Raw genomic sequence first — 18596 nt, forward strand, 5'->3', positions numbered from 1 at the left:
AGAGAGGCGAACTGATAATGATAATTATACAGATATAGAGAATAACAAGAAACAATGAAAACAAAGGTTAACACGTACAATCATCTTTGGAGGACACGAGGTCAGCTAATTTTGGATGATCGGGGTGAGCCCTTGATAATGAACTCTGCGATGAGTTACCGTCGTTATTTGACAACATCTTGCACTATGTCGTGATCTTAGGTCCTAGATCTGCTTTGACTGTGAGTGGAGGTAAGGGATGGTATGTCCGATATGAAGGGCAGTAGAGGAAGTGGGGTTGGGCTTAGCTAAGCAAAAGACAGCGAGGGGAAAAGAGGTGGGGTGTCGTGTGGTGCGGTATAACGATATTACTGTATCGATGAATAGCCTTCGGTCACCTCGGTGAGCGGTGAAGTTGTCGGATTGGTGTAAGAATTGATTCCGGTGGTTGATTCCAGTAGTAGATACCGTATGTTGAGTGGTAAGAGGGGGATGGCGATTGATTGTTATTGCAGATGCGGTATTATATGTTGGTGGGTGTGAGGTGAGTCACGTTGATGTTCTGGTGGGGATCAGATGATGACGCTGGGTGATTGAAGAATGGGTTCCACAGATGGAGTTTTAATTACAAGTTATATTGCGGTGAGGGGTGTTGATCTTGATCTTACTCCATCTGGTTCATTGAGCCAAAGGGATAGCGCGTCATCAAGCATGGCAGTAACGTTACCGCGCACTACTGACATACACCGTACCGCTTTGGGTTCAACTCCAACAGCAACAGGGTCCTTCCTTATCACGGTCACACCCATGACCAAAAATAACACGTCATGTCTTGTCCATACCGGTAGTGGGGGGGAATATGAATAACCGGGTATGTGATTTGACAAGTTGGTTGAAATCTTATTCCCGACTGGAATGGATGACCGGCTACAACTCAGAAGAGTTCATATCAATCACATAAATACCCAACATCTTCCATCTCGTACCCCAGTCCTGTCCTCATCAATCTATTCGATATATAACGTAGAATATCCTTAGAGATACCCCAGCTTGTCAATATACCACTTCCCCCCTCTATCTCTCTTACAAGATATCCAAATCAACCAAGATGTCAGACGAAGGATCAGAGTTGGAGATATCCTCAGCTAAACAGACCGTCGATCCCATAAAGTCATTCTTGTCAGGTGGATTCGGTGGTATATCCTGTGTGTTGGTAGGACACCCTTTCGATCTGACGAAAACGAGATTGCAAACTGCCGCTCCGGGGACTTATAGTGGCGCGGTAGATGTGGTCAGGAAGACTATCGCTCAGGATGGCATAAGGGGGTGAGTGTGCTCTTCTATCGGGATGGCTTGGCCATGCATCGTCAATTGATTGGCACAGTAACTGATATGTGTTATCCGTCTCACAGTATGTACAGAGGTATCACACCTCCCATCTTAGGAGTCACTCCAATTTTCGCAATTTCTTTCTGGGTAAGTATTCAAGTCGGAATCTTTGTGATCAGTCACCCAGATTGGACGAGTCTTCCTGACCATTGTACTTTATAGGGTTACGATCTCGGTAAACGAATAGTATACTCCCTCACTCCAGATAGGACGTCTCAAACATTGTCCATATCCGAGCTTGCATTTGCGGGTGGATTCAGTGCTATTCCAGCTACGTTGGTGGCTGCCCCAGCCGAAAGAGTCAAAGTGTTATTACAGGTGAGTGAATATATTTCCCCCTAATCCATATAGACTCAACCGGATGGCACATAGCTGAAGTATCCTTGTGGATGATAGGTACAAGGTCAAGGTGGTCAATCGTTATATACCGGACCTATAGATGTCGTAAGGAAATTGTACGCCGAAGGTGGATTAAGAAGTTTGTTCAGAGGTACAATCGCTACTTTAGCAAGGGATGGTCCGGGAAGTGCAGTGTGAGTCAGCTACTTTGCGCACTTCAATGGACGAGACAAGCTGATTTGGATGTATATGTACATTATAGATATTTCGCTACGTATGAATTACTTAAGAAACAACTTTCATCTTCCCCTGAGACCTTACCAAATGGTGAAAAAGCTCCTGCACCTCCGTTGTCGTTACCTGCTATTATGGCTGCGGGAGGTACGGCAGGTGTGGCTATGTGGAGTTTGGCTATTCCTCCTGATGTGAGTGATAAGTACCGTCTTCAGAGGAGATTATGCCAGATCCAGTTGTGACCTCTGGCCGTCGAATGAAGATTGATACCGTCATACCTTCTGATCAAACAAATCATCTCATAGCAATGTATATGCTGATACTTTGTTTTCTTTCCTATAGACCATCAAGTCACGTCTTCAATCTGCTCCTCACGGTACCTACACAGGATTTATGGATTGCGCTAGAAAACTGATCGCTGCGGACGGTGTGACTGCTTTGTGGAAAGGGTTCGGTCCAGCTATGGCAAGAGCTTTCCCTGCTAATGTGAGTGTGGGATGGTGCTTGCACCAATCTGAAGAATCGAAGCTGATCGGTGTATTGTATGCTCTAGGCCGCTACATTCGTAGGAGTGGAATTGTCCCTTAAAGCGATGGAGAAATTATGGTAGATGATTCACTTGATGTGGTAGAACTACGAGTGGATAAAAGGGATACAAACATTGCAAGGACGTACTGTATTGGAGAAAAGGACCTTGCTAATGGTACAATCTTGATGAAGAACATGAAGCAAGTATATACGAATAACGTTATATAATTCATCTTGCATTATATACATTTATACTACTCGTATACTAATTCTGTGCGAAGAACATACTAGTAGCCTACATCACACATAATTGACGCACCCTCCACTTGTTTTCTCCATTTCATGTTACATACAATGAGATATGACTATCTGCCGTGTAATTTTCAAAGAAAGTATCACCTGTTACCATACATCATATCCTCCTATTGCATTCGAATCGCACTGAGCTACTAGTCTACTACAGGTCATTTGACTTTGGGCGTCTCAGTGACCCATTTCGGACCCTTCTTCCCCTTTCCACCAGTCGACTCTCTCTTCTTATTCTTCTTCTTCTCTCCGCTCGGTGTAGGAGTGGCAACAGTGGTAGTAGTAGGAGTAACGAGCTGTTCGAGTCGTTTCGGTGGGAGTGTTTGAACAGGTGTAGATGGATCTAAGAGCGATACCCTCTTTTTAGTTGAATGAGAAGCATTACCATTGGTCTTGATCTTGGGTGTCTCTTTGTTATCGTTGGTGGTAGATTGAGGAGGATCAGGTTGTTGTGGAGGTGGTCGATCGAATGAAGATGAATTGTAATTGGATGTTTTACTTGGATCTGTCGTTGGTTCAGAATCAGATTCATCATCGGAATCGGAATCAGAATCAGTTTCATCGGAAGAAGATGAGGTAGAAGAACTTGAAGAGGAAGTTGAACTTTCCGACTCTGAATCTGAGGTATCGGATAAATCGACTGGCTCGTACGCTTTAGGAGTTACTGTCGTTGTAGGTAGTGAGGTAGGTTTAGGTTTGGGTTGAGGTATATCCTGGTCTTTTGATTTTGATTTGGCATTTCCATTTGATTTGCTATTCGTCTTCCCACTACGCTTGATGCTATTGTCTATCACTTCCGCTTTCCCTTTCCCTTTTACCATTCCTTCTTCTGCTTCAGAAACTGTCTTCTTTTCCTTCGATTTCGTTTTCGTCTTCACCTTATCACTCGCATTTCCAATCCCATTCTCCTTCTCCTTTCCGTCCTCGACCTTTTTGTTGTTATTATTGGTGCTATCGGCAAGATTAGTACTAAGAGTGGATACTGAAGACGATCCATTGAGATCACCTAACCAGAACGCTGCAGAATTTCCTATACTTTCGATTTTTACTGCATGATCAGGAACTTGCATATATCTAGTTGACAGATGTATTCTCTTGGTCTTTTCGTCTTTCTTGCCTTTCTTCTTACCCGACGAAGAGGAGGAATGGGAAGGTCCTTCGAACCATATGACAGGTAAAGGATGTGAGAATCTAGGCGATTCACCCTCCCGCTTTCGTTTCTTGCTTGATAAGGTTATCGGATCAATGGAATATGGTGAAATTGTATTCTGAGATACGGAGGGATGCATAAGGTGATATTGGATGATTTGCTCTTCGCTGAATATTGGTGGGGTAATTATAGGTATGTTCTTGGATTTCTTCTTGGAAGATCTAGATTTAGGCCTGGAGGAGGAAGAAGAAGATAGTTGAACTTGCTCGGGATCTGTTGGTAGCGATCCCGGTTGGTTCTGGGCTTCTGCTAGAGTGGAAGGTGTTGATTTCTGAGGAGCTTCAGGTTGAGCTTTGGATTTGGATTTGGCCATTGTGGTCAGTCGAGGGAGGTACTTATATGGGACAATGCTCTCAGGATGTTGAGGGGTGGGATGGAATTCTGAAGTTGAATTGGTTTGACGTTTTCGCTACTTTATCCGCTGCACTTTCTGAATGAGTCCGTGCTCTCTCTATGAAGAGCCTTGAGTGAGCTTAATGAGTCCGGAGTGTAATTGTACACTGAAGACTTTGAGCGATGATGAAGGGAAAGCTAAGATCAAGGTCAGAACTTGAATGGATGGAGTGTTGGAAAAATCACAATCACACGACGGATGATTGACGCGCACGAAAGAGTAAATACGAGTAAACAAAAACATTACAAAGTGGCATGAGGAACATCGATTAGAAACAATCCTAATCACACCGGAAGCAGATTCCTAATACCGATAACAAGAGTTTTTGTAACTAACAGGAATCTCCTCTCAGGCACAGTCAACTATACGTCATATCGTTCGCAGGATGAACATGATCCACACCCGCAAAGGTGAAGTTTCGTAGAGAGAGTCGTGAGAATTGCATTCCTAGAAACGTCATTTACCATCACCAATACATTCCTTGACCAGATATAAAGAGGACTCACAAGAGTTGATCACTTCTTTATCGATATGACAACCCCCAATCCACCTCAGAGAGTCACTCGATCAATGTCGAATCATCCTCCCTCAACAGCAGCTCCGCCGCCAGCAGCGGATACCGCACCAGGCCCACCCGTCCAAGCTCGTTCCACCTCTCTCAACCAGGTAGACACGAACCCGTATAAAGTGGATTTCGTCATCCCATATTCCATATCGGTTGATAAGAGTCAAGATCGACTGCAAGCTCAGCAAGAGATCAAAGATGGTTATGAAGAGTTGCTGAGAGTATTGGAAAGTGAAGATGGTCTGAGAATTTCGACCAGAGCTAAGCCCTCTAACAACTCTGCGAAAGGGCAAGAGGAGATTTGGGTATTTGTAGGTGCGGAGGATGGTAAGGTCGTTGAATTGGTTGAGAGAGAAAAGTGAGTGTGCACGTCTCGTAAGCAGCAGAGCGAGAGAATGGGATTGAAACTAAGGTGAAACCGAGCTGATCTTTTTTAACGTTGATTCCAGATCACTCGACCAAGCACATAACTTACCACCCCACTCTAACCCTACCCCACCTTCCCCCTCTACTCGAATCAGATTGTTATACAACTTACTCACCGCCCCTGCGATCCAAGATGGGTTGGCAATAACTCCCGGCCAAGGGAAATGGAAAAGGGTGAAATCGATCATGGCCCTCCACGACGAATTGGCCGATAAAGAGTGGGTCGAGAAGTGGACTACTGGAGGAGACTGGAGGATTGGGCTGTTAAAAGGACTGGATGGCAAGGAGGGTCAAGGATTGGGTGAACATGTAAGTTGGTATTTCCTGAGATTGGTATTGCAGAGTAGTATTTTCTTTCGTGAATGAGGGATTCCCTTAAAACAGCCATGAGCTCCCTTATAAGACATCTGAGATATGGTGCTGAGACTGATCATACTCGAATTCCTCATAGCAACCTCCTCCTGTTCATCTCTACTTCAACTTCCTCACGACCTACACCCTCTCCCTCTTGCCTTTATCAATCTTATCAGTGTTATTCTACCTATTCACTCCATCCGATTCTTACCCTCCGTTGTACGCTTTCCTCCTCTCTATCTATTCTACGACATTCGTAGCGATTTGGCGAATTAAAGAACGTAAACTCGCTATCAAATGGGGTACGAGAGGATGCGAATCTGTTGCGGTCGGACGACTGCGACCTGAATATGTAGCGAATCTGGGCTTGGATAAGAGGGAGAACAAGGAAGATGCTGTGGATTTGGTACAAGCTGGAAATGATATTAAACGAGATATAAAAGTAACTGCTTCTATCCCGATCATCATTGCCTGTGGTGTAGGTCTGGGAGTTGTTTTATTAGGCATATTCATGCTTGAAGCGTTCGTTGGGCAAGCCTATGACGGTTTCGGGAAAGAGGTTGTGGTGAGTTTATCGCAAAGAAATTCCTACTCGCCCAAGAGCGTAGCTGATATATCTGGTTTCAACTGGTAGCCTCTCCTCCCTACAGCGTTGTTCGCCATTATCGTACCTCAAATCGTAGCTGCGTATGGAGTTCTGGCGAGATCAATGGTAAAATGGGAAGATCACCCGACGCCTGTAGGAGCTGAGAAGAGTCTGACCGCGAAGACTTTGTGAGTTGACTTGACCCTCCAAAGAGATCGATCGGATCATGAGTATATAGACAGCTGACCATATCACTGTACTAGCGCAATGAACGCCATCGTAGCGTATCTCGGTCTCTTCCTATCTGCGTGAGCTGACCTATGTGTTGTGTTCACACCAAGTCATGACAGCTTACCGCTTCATTACAGCTACATCTACGTCCCCTTTGGATCATTCATCATGGCTCGGGTCCAGCACAAACTCACCAAACAAGAGACGATTTCCGTATCTGATACCCCTGAGAAAGCGGGTCTGGGACCAAGAACAAGTGGAAAAGAGCAAAAAGGTATCAAAGCTGGAAGACTGAAGGGTCAATTGTTTGCTTGTGAGTCAGCTGATTATTCAGGTCGTGCAAGTATCAGCTGACCTAACTCGAACCCTTTTCAAGACACTGTGACTAATCAAGGTATGTTCAACCTATCCGACGATCCGTTGACCTCGCAGAGTTGAATCGAGCTAACCTGCATGGGTGTATATAGCGGTCAACGCCTTCCTCGAACTTGGTCTACCTTTCATTATGCGATTCGTGGAGGATTGGCGAGCGGGCAAGACCACCCTTAAGGAGACTATCAAAACTAGAAGTAACAACGACAGTACTGAAAAGGTCCCTCGAGATGACGAGGAAGTCGAGAAGAGGTTCTTGGAAAAGGTTGAAAGGGAATTAGCATTGCCTGATTACTCGTTGTTCAGTGAGTGACCATGTCGTGACAGCACCTCATACCCAAGAAATAATATAGGGTCTGAGTACTGATATATGTTCCACGTTCACAGCCGACTACGCAGAAATGGTCACTCAATTCGGATACGTTACCATCTGGTCTATTGTCTGGCCATTAGCACCTGTCTTCGCTTTGATTAACAATTATGTGGAACTGCGAAGTGACGCATTGAAGATTTGTAAACATGTCAGAAGACCTGTAGGGGATAGGGTTGAAACTATTGGATCATGGTTGGAGACTTTGGTTAGTCTTGCGCCTCGACCCCACCTTCTAACGGAAAAAAAGTTATTTAAGCTGATCATCGTGCGTTTCTTGTCTTAGAGCATCATCTCGTGGATTGGAGCAATTACCAATTCCACTTTGATATACCTCTTCCGACCTACTTCTTATCACGCTGATCAAACTCCCAATCCCAATCTCACGCCCATCCCCGGTTCAGCCTCTTTGCATTACATGATTGATCAATATCACATCTCCCACAACCTCAAGACTGTCTTGCCCCTTTTGATCCCTTTGGGACTCATCGCTTTGACTGCAAGTCACGGATATATAATTTTAAGATGGTTAGTCGATGGATTATCAGAAAGATTGTTATGGAGGAATAGCGAGGAAGAGAGGTTGATTCAGAAATTGAATGCAAACCAACGTCAATCGAATTTAAACTCTACAGCCTCAACTTTGACTAGAAGGGAGAAACCGAGGGTGTGGGAGAGGGATGAGAAATTGGATAGGTTCTGGAATGGAGGGGAAGAGGGTGGACGGGAGATTGGGAGGGTCTTGAAAGCTGAATGAAGTGGAGATGCATTGAGGGAAGACCGAATGGTCGATGAAAGAAGAGAAGATGATAAATACCACGAGACAGTAGGAAGGAAGCGAATTGGTAATCGATGGACTATACACGTAAGTTATGTAGTCGATACACGAGATTCAAATGAATGATTCATGAATTAAACGTATCGATTGTGAGGATGGCCCGATCAATCACACGTGGAATGTCAAGTTGGAGGATGATAAAGAAATGTTCATTTCCTGTTTCCTCTCACGTCTATCCATGTACGAAGACACAATCCGAAGGGGAATGCCGGATACACTACATATGCGATGCTTTTCGATCTTATCTACAGTATACAATATATAATATTCAATAAAATACTGTACAGAAAACGCACACCATCCCTTCCAGATTTGATCTACGTCTATGACGATCTAACATTGATCCATCTCCAAGGTTGTTCGATATATTTCTTCCAAGTTTCAGTGAACGATATCAATTCGGCACCTTCGAGCTGCATAAAACAAATACATCAAAATCAGCATACAGCACATGACATCTTGCAATGTGACTCGTGAGGGTTCCTCGAGATGAGATGAGATCACAGCTGCAAACTCACAATTCTGTGATCCCCACTCCACCCAACAGGAACCCTCAAAACCGCCCTCGTCCGTCCCCTCTCCACCATACTCTTATCCATCTCCCACACCGATTTCCCTCTAAGTTCATCTCCATGGGCTAGATCCCACTCCATATCCCATTTTGCCCTTCCCACCGCGCAGATCGCCACACACCCTCCGGGAGGTAAGATCGGCATAGCGCCTGTAGCTTCGCCCAGACCGCCCACGGAGGAGATGGTGACATTCGCTGGGGTCGAGGGTTTATTCGGTGCATGACGGAGTGAGTGAAGGTGGGATGTTAATGTTGCCACCGACGTGGTGGGTGGGAGAGGGGGAAGAGAAGGTGTGAGAAGTCCGTATTTTGGATCTATGAGATGCTCATCAGTCGGTACACTCGTATAGGGATATCATGCTATGATTCGAGACATCATAGCATACAACTAGGGAGTTGTCCGCTTAGCTCAAGTTCGCACTCACCAGAAACAGCCACCCCGATAACTCCATCTCTCCCAATCTCCAAGAACCTCTTCTCCCCATCTTCTTTCAGTCTGCTTCGCATGATCGGATGTTCCTGCAAAGCCAATATCAAACCTTTGACTAGGAAACTCAATATCGTGGTTTTCCCCTTTTCTTCAATTATGGGATTTGTCACCAGTTCAGATGGGATATCAGATGCGATATATCCTTGTTTATCTCTTGAGTTGGATGTTGGAGGGTTAGAGGCTTTGAGATATGGAAGGAGGGGAGTGAGATTGAGAGTATGTGAGTATCTATAGATTATTCAGGTTCGTCAGTTATACGGAATCGATATAGTTGTCATTATCGAATGAAAAGGTTTGGTAGAGACAGATGAATCCATTCGGTATGCAAGGTAAGAGTGGTATGAGTGGAAGAGCATGACCTACCCGAAATGAGGTATCTTGCCCTGTTCACCCAAAGCTCTGAACATGATCTTCCTAGTCCTTCCAAATTCCACCCTAGTTGACTCAGGTAGATCGTCTCTATATGATCGCACTTTGCCACCTGTTTCTGAGCTAGGATATGAACCACTTGAAATGGAGAAATGACTTTCGACATCTTGTTTTGTGATTCTACCATTCTCACCTGATCCTTTCACCATACTAAGATCGATACCGAGTTTGGTAGCTAGAGTACGAACAGCAGGGGAAGTTTTGATATTGCCTTTACGGTTCTTATCATCATATTCCTCCGATCGATCTTGATGGGCTTCTGCTCGGTCGAGACTGAATTGTTTGGGACGAGGTGGAGAAGGTAAGATTGAAGCTTCACCTTGTAATTGAATTGGATCGTGTTCTTGTGCTTCGGGTAAGGGCTGTGGTCGATCAGGATTTGTATTTCCAGGTTCCTGGGATTTCTCCAAGGTCTCGGTAAGTCCTTCAGCTGCTTTAACTGCCGAACTTTCAACTTGGTTAGCAATAGGCTTTGAGTCTGGCAATTCTTCTGTTCCAGGTTTCTGATCTGGCTGTACACTATCCTGAGGAGCTTCTTGTTCGCTGGTTTCTTCCGCTGTGTAAATTTCGCACAGCGTTTGACCAACTTTGACCATCTCACCAGCGGATTTCTGGATGCCCTTGACTATCCCATTAGCATGCGAGGTGAGTTCGACTCTGGATACACTAGTAATCAGCTGATGCAAAGGATAATCAAGTAAATCTGAATGGGTAATGAGAGGTTCAATCAGTATTCATGAACGGGCTATTCTACCCATTTACTAAAAGCGTGGTGAGAAAGAAGATAGAGTACACCACTCACACACTCTTATCGCTCTGCACTTCACACAACGCATCAAACTCTGCTACTTCCTGTCCATCTTCCACATACCACCGTATAATCTCAACTTCAGTTATTCCTTCGCCTATGTCGTGTAATTTGAAGGGTGAGACTGCAGGGGTAGGGGAGGAAGTATGAAGGTAAGATGAGCTTATGACAGGATATGCGGGACGGTTTAGGTGGGGTTCTCGATGAATTTGTGCCAACGATGATGGACCTCCCCTTGAAGCGAAGGATCGGTATCGAATCTGGCCAGCAAGGTTGGGAGGGAATCGTATTCTTGTTCGCACAGGTCGGAACCTCAGCATCGTAAGGTGGGAGCGAGGCAGGATATCGTTGGGATTTCTGTTTGTAAGGCGAGATGGATACTATATGTTATATGATATCAATATCAATCACATCTTGAAAGGTGGGATCCACGCTTGTATATCATATCATATGGTATGAGGATGACTTTCGTCTTCATAATCGTTTTGGTCATGTGTTACGATTATGTGTGCCGGCCGGATCATGCACATGAACATCACCGGGTTATCACATGACGACGACAAGAAATCAAGAAATCATTCACGTGAACTTGTATGATACAGAATACATGAGTTTCATCTGACTATTGGAATTACTTTTACTTTTACTTTTGGCTGTTTTGACTGATCACTATCGGCTACTGGTTCTATATACACTAATCGATGACCGATGGATGATGGAAAGAAAGAGATGAATATGTGAGAAGTAAAAAGGAAGATACTATCATTCGATGAAAGAAGAAAGATTCAATGTGAATTGTGATGGTGAATCAGAGTATGTAAGGGAATCATGTATGTTTTGGATGAATGAGGGAAGGTGAACTTGTTGTAACACGATATGATGGAAAAGAGGAAAAGGCCCGAATCAATTACGGAGATTGGGAGAATAGTATAACCCTTTTTTATTCTTGAACCGCAGCGGCGTATGAAGGGGAACCGGAAGCAGTAGGATCGTGACCACCAGACGAGAGTCGAGGTACGATATCTTCACCACCTTGATCGGTGCTCGTGCTGGCACCATCACCGCCAGGAGTGACTTCTTCGACCACATCTTTAGCTTTATCGGCAGTGGGACCAGCTTCCTCTTTGACAACTTGAGCGGCTCGTTGCGTGGCTTCAGCACCTTGCTCGACAGCTTGTCGAGCGACGTCAATACCTTGTTCAGCGACTCGTTGAGTGGTTTCACCAGCTTGTCGGATACCTTGTCGAGTGGCTTGCTCGACTTGTTGAACGGTCTCTTGAGCGGCTTCGATACCTGATCCAGAACGAAATTAGCTTCGTTCTTCTATCGCAATTTCATCTCACTCACCTCTTCGTCCTTGCTCTTCAGCTTTAGCTCTGAGCACGCCAAACCATTCTCCAACCTCGTGAGCTCGCTTGAAAGTCAATTCTCGATACTCATCGACGGGAAGACCAAGGTCCTTTGCTTGATCCTCCACCACATGAGCGGTACCGGAAGCGATGCCGATAGCGTTCAGAGCGAGTGATTGGACAGCACTGACGGAAGCTTGCTCGATGATGACAGCGGTATGCAAGGCAGATAAGGTGACATTGCCAGCGGTGTGTAAAGCGGCGGAAGGAACGTGGAGACCCATCTCGATGAGGTGTTGGGTCTGATCGATTGGAAGACCGATCGATCTCGCTTGGTCCGTAGCTTTGTGAGCAGTGGCAGTGGTAAAGTCGAGAGTTCTGAATGAATGACTGGTCAGCTACTGATCAAATTGCCTTACGAGCACATCGACTCACTGAGTAACGGCCTGACCAATCTTCTCGCTCAGTTTTTGAGCTTGCTTGATGGTTTCAGGGTAATTTTCACGATCGATAGATTGGCCTCTATAGGTGGCCCAGCTCTCGGCCACGGCGGAAAGAGCAAGGTTGACGGGATTCTCTTGATTGTAAGGGTGTCTTTGAAAGAAGCTGGTGATGTTGGCGAAGATGAGTACCAAGAAGGTGATGAGTGGTCGAAGGAAAAGGAAAGGACTGCGAAGGTGATCTCACGTCAGCTTTATGTTTGAGGTCTTTGCGGATCATCGAAAGGTTAAGAACTTACAGAGCTCTCTCGATAAAGGTAGCATTTCTTCTGTTGGTGGGACCAACTTGACTTACGACATATCTAATACCTTCGTTGCCTCGTTGGCCTTTGGCGGTGAGGTGAAGCTCGGTATCAAAGATAGGTCGAAAGTGTTGCTTGTTGAGGAATTTGTTGATTGAGTCTGAAGCGGGAACCCAGGTGGGTGCGGTAGGAAGATAGATAGTTCGAGAAAAGGAGAACTTGGCGACCTTGGAGCTGTTGTGAATGAAGATATACCGTCAGTGTAGGCTCCTTGATTTGATATGATGCTGTCGACCTCGTATAACGAAGCAATTTAACGGTCTTCGAGAAGGATATAATTTCTATATGTCAAAAGGTAAAGTGCAATAGACCAACTCACTGCTCGTTGTAATGAGGTTGACCAACCAAGTGGCTATCGAAGGAGATGATAGACCCAAGGTTCAAGTATTTCTTGAACTCGTTGAGACCTTGAAGATGGATACCTCGAGATTCATAGACGACGTTGTCCTGATAAGTTGAAAATGAGCTATGTCTCTTGGTTCATATACCATACTCAGCAAAATATAGCTTACCTCGAAGTATTGGTCAAGAGCGTTACCGTATTGATCCCTGTGGGAGTGAGTACAGGTTAGCTTTTATCGATCGCTAAGACCGGAAGGGAGTGGGTTAGGAAGAGAGGCAGTACACCTCGAGAAACAATTGTGAGGGTCGGCGGAGTGAAGCCGCAGGTTGAACTCCTCAGACAGGCGAGGGAGAAAAGTTGCTCAGCTGTGGAGTAGGATATACTTACGATTCAAGAGAGATCAATCTCTCAGCCACGTTACGAACATCGTGAGACACTCTATCCGGTTCCATTGTGTAATTGACTATACTACTAATGTAAGGAAAGTAATACTAGAGAAAACGACTAAGAATATAAGAAATCGATTAAAGGATGGAGAAAGAAAGAAGAGAAATCCAATCTCAAAGGAGTCTTATATATCTTTTCTCGCTCTGGCCCTTTTGCGGTTGACTGTGTATGTGTGTGTATTATGTGTGTGAAGATATTTGACGATGCAAAAGGATCAAGAAACCTGTGGTGTGATTGATTATCGATTACTGATGGTACCTTTTCTCATTGCATGATAAAAGATGATGAAATGTAAGTTCGAGTATGTGTGTCACCGGTAAGAGTGAATCTATGAGGAACCGGTCCAAGCTTTATGATTTAGTTACGTCATAACCCCCTTTCTCCTCTCTGCGCTTTGACCTGGACTATCTGTTTGATTCCCACAAAATGCGACACTTCTGTAAGTTGTACAGCAGGATATATTTTCTTGGATTTCGTACCTACTTTAGATGGTTTGAACTCAAAAGGCATCTGGGAATTGGAAAGGGCAACACTCATTGCTCCCTAGCTCGAAAACCGCAGCTTATCTTCCGCCAGATTTTGAGTATGATCGGTCTTCTCCAGTCCGCTGGGACGTCGTAGCTGTGTGATTAAAGCTGTAGGAGTTTCTATTCATGTGTGTGGCCCCTCCCCGCAGATTCTACTGTCGTACATGAAAATTTCAAGCCAATAGTCAAGATTCCGTACTACTCATTCTCCACTCCAAGCGATGGTGGTATGGATGGACCTGTAAAGTGGAGGTTGAGAAATCATGAATTTTGGTTCCGGTTTCGATTCGATTGATCGTCGATGAGGTGTGTCGTGCGTAACAAGTCAAATGCCAATTTCTTCTGCATACAATCAGTTCATCTTGTTATCTCTAAGCTCGACAAGGAAAACCAAAAAATTCATCTCAATCACCATGTCAATGATACGCTCATCATTCGCTCGTTTGTGTCCCCTCGTCCGGGGAACTCGGACGAGATTTATATCCACTTCAATCCGACTGTCCAAAACCAACGATCCGTTCCCCTTACCATTCTCTTCGCCCGATCTAGCCCAAGCTCAAAATAGGTTATCTGACGACGCGGAAGAATGGGCTATGCCTTCTCCATTAGATCGAACAGGTGAAGATGAACAGACTTTACGATCGAGGTTAATCTACCAAACTCGAAAGAGGGGTACTTTGGAAACTGATTTGATATTGAGTACGTTTGCAAAGGAGTTTTTGCCTACGATGAACGTCGAGGAGATGAAGGAGTTTGACAAGGTGGGTGACTCTTCTTCAATCTTGGATTTGGATCTGCCAAATGATAAGTCTCACACGTTGTGGGAAAGAAGGGCTGATGTTAAAGCTAACATATAAATGCGCCATGATAGCTCCTCGATGAACCAGATTGGGATATCTTCTATTGGTCAGTACAGAAAAGAGAACCTCCTCCAAGGTGGAAGGATACCTCTCTGTTGAAGAAGTGAGTTCAACATCTCTGCTCATACACAATCTTTCATCATGTTATACAAGGCATCAAATGATATTTCGATTATGAGAAAGCATGCTGATCTATCCCATGGGTTGTGCGTAGGCTTATCCAACATGCCAAGAACGAAGGCAAAGTGGTGAGGATGATGCCCGAGCTGATGCAGAAAGAACCAGAATTACAAAAGTCGAGGTGAAGAGGTGAAGCATGTATCTTTAGATTAGATTGTCTTCCAACGTCAAGTTCTGTCGAAAATCAAAGCCACTATATGCCCATGACTTGACTGAGGAGTTCTGTCCTCGTCCACTCTCATGAGCGATCAACAGCAGTCATAAACGCATTTTGCGGAAAAGTGACTGTTCTGTAGCTATGTAAGCCTGTTCCCCTTGACATACGCTTTGACCCTCTGATGGAGTTACCCCTCCTTTCGCTGAGAGTAGCATGAACTGTAATCCGACGATCCATCAGACTCATTCTCACACTGACACGATACACTCTTCCTTCTTCTGGACCCTGAATCGGTTGGTATGGATCATGATCATGCAAAGTTGAGTAGACTGATCGTACAGAGAGAGTGTTTTTTTTTTTTTTCATTCCCCTGCATCTACTTCAAGACACCTTTTCATGATATGGATAAACCAAGAGGTAAATTACCATTATCTTCTGACTCTCACCATATCAAACTCTTCATTCCTGTCCACTCTCTCAGCCCATCATATCGTTTTTGCAGACCTCCCAGTCCCTTCGCTTGGAATCAACCCATTGATCTACCTTCTTCCTTCCTTCCCTCCCCTTCTCACAAGCCTGATTTCAGCACAAAGATGACCTCGGAGATCTACCCACCTCGCGCCCGTCGATACATCGACAACCAGCTGGTCCTTCCTCCACGCTTTTACCCCGATCCAGGTCCAGAAGGGTTTTATCCAGAACTGCAGTACCCCGTACAGATCCGACTGGGTATCCGATTCAACCCTCTCCTGCAGAAACAGGTATACTTCCAGATGAATGCCGTTTACATCGCTGGAATGAGTTTGGATATGACAAAAGATAAACTTAAAAGTCATCTTAGTGGGATAACCGATAACGTCAGTAGATTTATTCCACCACAAAACATCTGCTCTCTCTCTTCTCTCGAGGAAATAGGAATTGACTTGTGAGATTTGGTTTCAGTTCATATTCACAGAGTTTAAGAAACATCCTCATCGAGAAGTCATGCTCGCTTGCATGGAATTTGCGAGTCTGAAAGATGCGGATGATGTGATTTGCTTCGTTGTGAGTCTGCTCCCTTCCTCTGCAAAGTAGGATTTATTCTAGACTGATGATTTGTTGCTAATCGAACAGCGAGCACATACTCGAATTTTTGGTGGTAACAGAGTGATAGCTCGTTATTCGGATATCCAACCGAACGCTGAATCCACTAGAGATATCCTTTTGAGTCGATTGCAGCATTATAACTTCCCGTTCTTCAGGCTGATGGTCGTTCGTGCATGTCATAGCTCGTCCGTGAAGAATTAGCACTGTGTCCTCCTTACACCCCTAAATCAATATGGCCTCCTTCACAGTCTCCACACCACCACTGCAACTCGACCATGTATCAAAAGTATCGTCCATACGCATCTCTTAATCCTGTCAAGTCACATAGTGGAGGAAAACCACCATTTTCTCCTACGATCAGCTCGTCGAGTCCTCCATTCAAACCAGTAGTCTGTAAGACCGATACGTTAGATCCCTCATTCAAAAATGAGTTCAAGACACCTGGATCGAGGGAGATACCAGGATCGCTACCGCGTAAACCCGCCCCTCAGGGGTCCAGCAACAAGTCAGATCATAACGTCAGCTCCGACCTTGGACCTTCGTCATGTCATGATCCACCAATTCCTACTGGACCTAAATCATTGATCGAACGAATCTCTTTCACCCCTCATACACTGTCTTCTTTTCCGCTTGGAAACTTCAACCTCACCAACTCCGTTGTCGCCAAAACTCCTGAAACAGGTGTACCAATCGAGAAGATGCAATCGGACCAACTCAGCAAGGCCCTCTCTGCTTTAGCTGCACTTTCCCACAAGTTGAAAATGAATTCAAGTAATCTCACTCAAATCGCTGAACCGACACGTGCCAACAGAGGTCATCGATTTCATTCTGAAGATAATGAAAGATTCTCCGTAGGATCTGTGCATCCCATTCGGCAGACATATAGAAGACCGGAAAAAGGGTTCTCGACCAGTCCGAGAAGGAGATACACGAGGGAAGATGATCGAAGGAGATCTTCCTCTTGCTCCTCTTTCCATCATGAAGGTCATTCAGGCAGATTCAGCCAAAGGCGATCGTCATATCGAACTTATGAGGCATACTACAGTACGCAGAACCGCCACCGACATCGACATGGTCATCACAATCATAATCGAAGATATGATCATTACAGACCTAAGTCGGACTATCGGCCTACAACCAATATAATCAAGGACGAGCTGAAAGGGTTTGAACATCATTTTAAAGTTGATGAAGAAGAGGAGAAGACGATTGAGCCTAAGTATATTGGGATTTCGGAAGATGGGAGGCGATTGATATTTGGTTCAAAAAGGAGGGAAGTTGAACTAGCTTTACTTGCAGCTCATAAGGATGAAGATATCCAGGGTGCACAGTCAGCTGGAGAACTACCTGTTGAGGAGAATCGGACTGGATGCAGTCCGTCCGAACGACTCGGATCGCCTCTTCGTGGTGATCACGAAAGTGTCTCTCAGGTTAGAATTGCCCTTCTTGATGAAGAAAGTAGCCAAGAGGAAGTGGAGGAAATTGAAGATGAGAGATTTAGGTTGATGTCGTAGATGCAGGTGTAGTTGCAGAACCGAACGAGAATCGTGATAGTAACGAAAGAGGTCTTTCAGGAGCCATTCAGGCACAAACAGTATTAAGATGTGAAAGGGGATCAGAAAGTGGACCCGGAGATCAGGAGGAAGAACAACAAGCAGAGGAAAGTGAATTGTCGACAGAAGAGAGTAAAGAAGGAGGTGAGATTTCGGAGGCATTAGATCACATTGACAACCTCAACAACCACGCCTTTCAGTCCCAAACTGAAGTTGTCCGGAAATGTCAACTCGTCGGTAAGACATCAAGGAATGCTTTGACTACCGATACACTATCTCGGTTCTACTCGAAATCCTCCTCACCAAATTTCGATACCGGCAACACACTCACACCTAAACCTAGGGTATATCGTATAAGCGATTTATCTTCTGATATCTTGGATCTAATGGGTATCCAACTTCGATATGCCTTCAAGAATGACAATTTGAATAGGTCTGATAGATGGGAAGATATTTTAGATGGTGGGGGAAAAGGAAAAGTACTAAGACTGGCAGGTAGGGATCTGGGTATAAGGTTGGGTATGAGTAATAGCGAATTTGAGATTGATGGTATATTGCGAAATGGTTCGTCTCATAGTGTTGATGATGAAAGTGATCGTGCTTGTAAGAGATCCAGGTCTAGGTCTAGATCCGCAGACAATGAGGAAGAAGTGGAAAGACTAGGCAGGAAAAGGAAGAGAATCATCATTTGAAATTACGATTTACAGTACATAGATTGATATACAATAAACGAACAGGCGCTTGGGTTTGTTGTATACACAAATATTCAAATCACGATAATTCTTCTTTCGTCTATTTTTAAGCTCTGTGTTATATTGTCATTTGGAGGCATGAATTGTCAGTCGCATGTTCCTGCGCAGTCAGCTACATGAA

General features: G+C 44.7%; 8 protein-coding genes across 8 annotated transcripts; 5 read left to right on the top strand and 3 right to left on the bottom strand.

Annotated features, from left to right (window-relative positions):
• Positions 1 to 1087: 1087 nt before the first annotated feature.
• L199_002481 (uncharacterized protein) lies at positions 1088 to 2551 on the top strand (the record flags this gene model as incomplete). The annotated part of the gene is made up of 7 exons (XM_064888225.1): positions 1088 to 1305; positions 1392 to 1455; positions 1531 to 1686; positions 1765 to 1901; positions 1970 to 2132; positions 2284 to 2427; positions 2495 to 2551. 7 exons carry the CDS (start codon positions 1088 to 1090, stop codon positions 2549 to 2551), a joined length of 939 nt encoding a protein of 312 aa, XP_064744297.1.
• A 382-nt stretch (positions 2552 to 2933) lies between these two features.
• On the bottom strand, positions 2934 to 4298 carry L199_002482 (uncharacterized protein; the record flags this gene model as incomplete). Its single annotated transcript, XM_064888226.1, has 1 exon — positions 2934 to 4298. The coding sequence occupies one exon, from the start codon at positions 4296 to 4298 to the stop codon at positions 2934 to 2936; it is 1365 nt and encodes a 454-aa protein (XP_064744298.1).
• A 612-nt stretch (positions 4299 to 4910) lies between these two features.
• On the top strand, positions 4911 to 8040 carry L199_002483 (uncharacterized protein; the record flags this gene model as incomplete). The annotated part of the gene is made up of 10 exons (XM_064888227.1): positions 4911 to 5302; positions 5394 to 5679; positions 5822 to 6289; positions 6359 to 6498; positions 6574 to 6618; positions 6679 to 6854; positions 6918 to 6935; positions 7009 to 7218; positions 7301 to 7491; positions 7570 to 8040. 10 exons carry the CDS (start codon positions 4911 to 4913, stop codon positions 8038 to 8040), a joined length of 2397 nt encoding a protein of 798 aa, XP_064744299.1.
• A 404-nt stretch (positions 8041 to 8444) lies between these two features.
• L199_002484 (uncharacterized protein) lies at positions 8445 to 10739 on the bottom strand (the record flags this gene model as incomplete). Its single annotated transcript, XM_064888228.1, has 5 exons — positions 8445 to 8534; positions 8640 to 9007; positions 9118 to 9410; positions 9546 to 10268; positions 10414 to 10739. 5 exons carry the CDS (start codon positions 10737 to 10739, stop codon positions 8445 to 8447), a joined length of 1800 nt encoding a protein of 599 aa, XP_064744300.1.
• Positions 10740 to 11359: 620 nt separating this feature from the next.
• Positions 11360 to 13365, bottom strand: L199_002485 (uncharacterized protein; the record flags this gene model as incomplete). Its single annotated transcript, XM_064888229.1, has 7 exons — positions 11360 to 11712; positions 11767 to 12146; positions 12204 to 12437; positions 12508 to 12744; positions 12890 to 13017; positions 13083 to 13119; positions 13301 to 13365. 7 exons carry the CDS (start codon positions 13363 to 13365, stop codon positions 11360 to 11362), a joined length of 1434 nt encoding a protein of 477 aa, XP_064744301.1.
• Positions 13366 to 14300: 935 nt separating this feature from the next.
• Positions 14301 to 15052, top strand: L199_002486 (uncharacterized protein; the record flags this gene model as incomplete). Its single annotated transcript, XM_064888230.1, has 3 exons — positions 14301 to 14648; positions 14759 to 14850; positions 14962 to 15052. 3 exons carry the CDS (start codon positions 14301 to 14303, stop codon positions 15050 to 15052), a joined length of 531 nt encoding a protein of 176 aa, XP_064744302.1.
• Positions 15053 to 15677: 625 nt separating this feature from the next.
• Positions 15678 to 16371, top strand: L199_002487 (uncharacterized protein; the record flags this gene model as incomplete). Its single annotated transcript, XM_064888231.1, has 3 exons — positions 15678 to 15941; positions 16027 to 16128; positions 16198 to 16371. The coding sequence occupies 3 exons, from the start codon at positions 15678 to 15680 to the stop codon at positions 16369 to 16371; spliced, it is 540 nt and encodes a 179-aa protein (XP_064744303.1).
• Positions 16372 to 16445: 74 nt separating this feature from the next.
• L199_002488 (uncharacterized protein) lies at positions 16446 to 18415 on the top strand (the record flags this gene model as incomplete). The annotated part of the gene is made up of 2 exons (XM_064888232.1): positions 16446 to 17600; positions 17672 to 18415. 2 exons carry the CDS (start codon positions 16446 to 16448, stop codon positions 18413 to 18415), a joined length of 1899 nt encoding a protein of 632 aa, XP_064744304.1.
• Positions 18416 to 18596: the final 181 nt, after the last annotated feature.

Source organism: Kwoniella botswanensis, chromosome 1, assembly GCF_036426115.1.
Source record: "Kwoniella botswanensis chromosome 1, complete sequence".
NCBI lineage: Eukaryota > Fungi > Basidiomycota > Tremellomycetes > Tremellales > Cryptococcaceae > Kwoniella > Kwoniella botswanensis.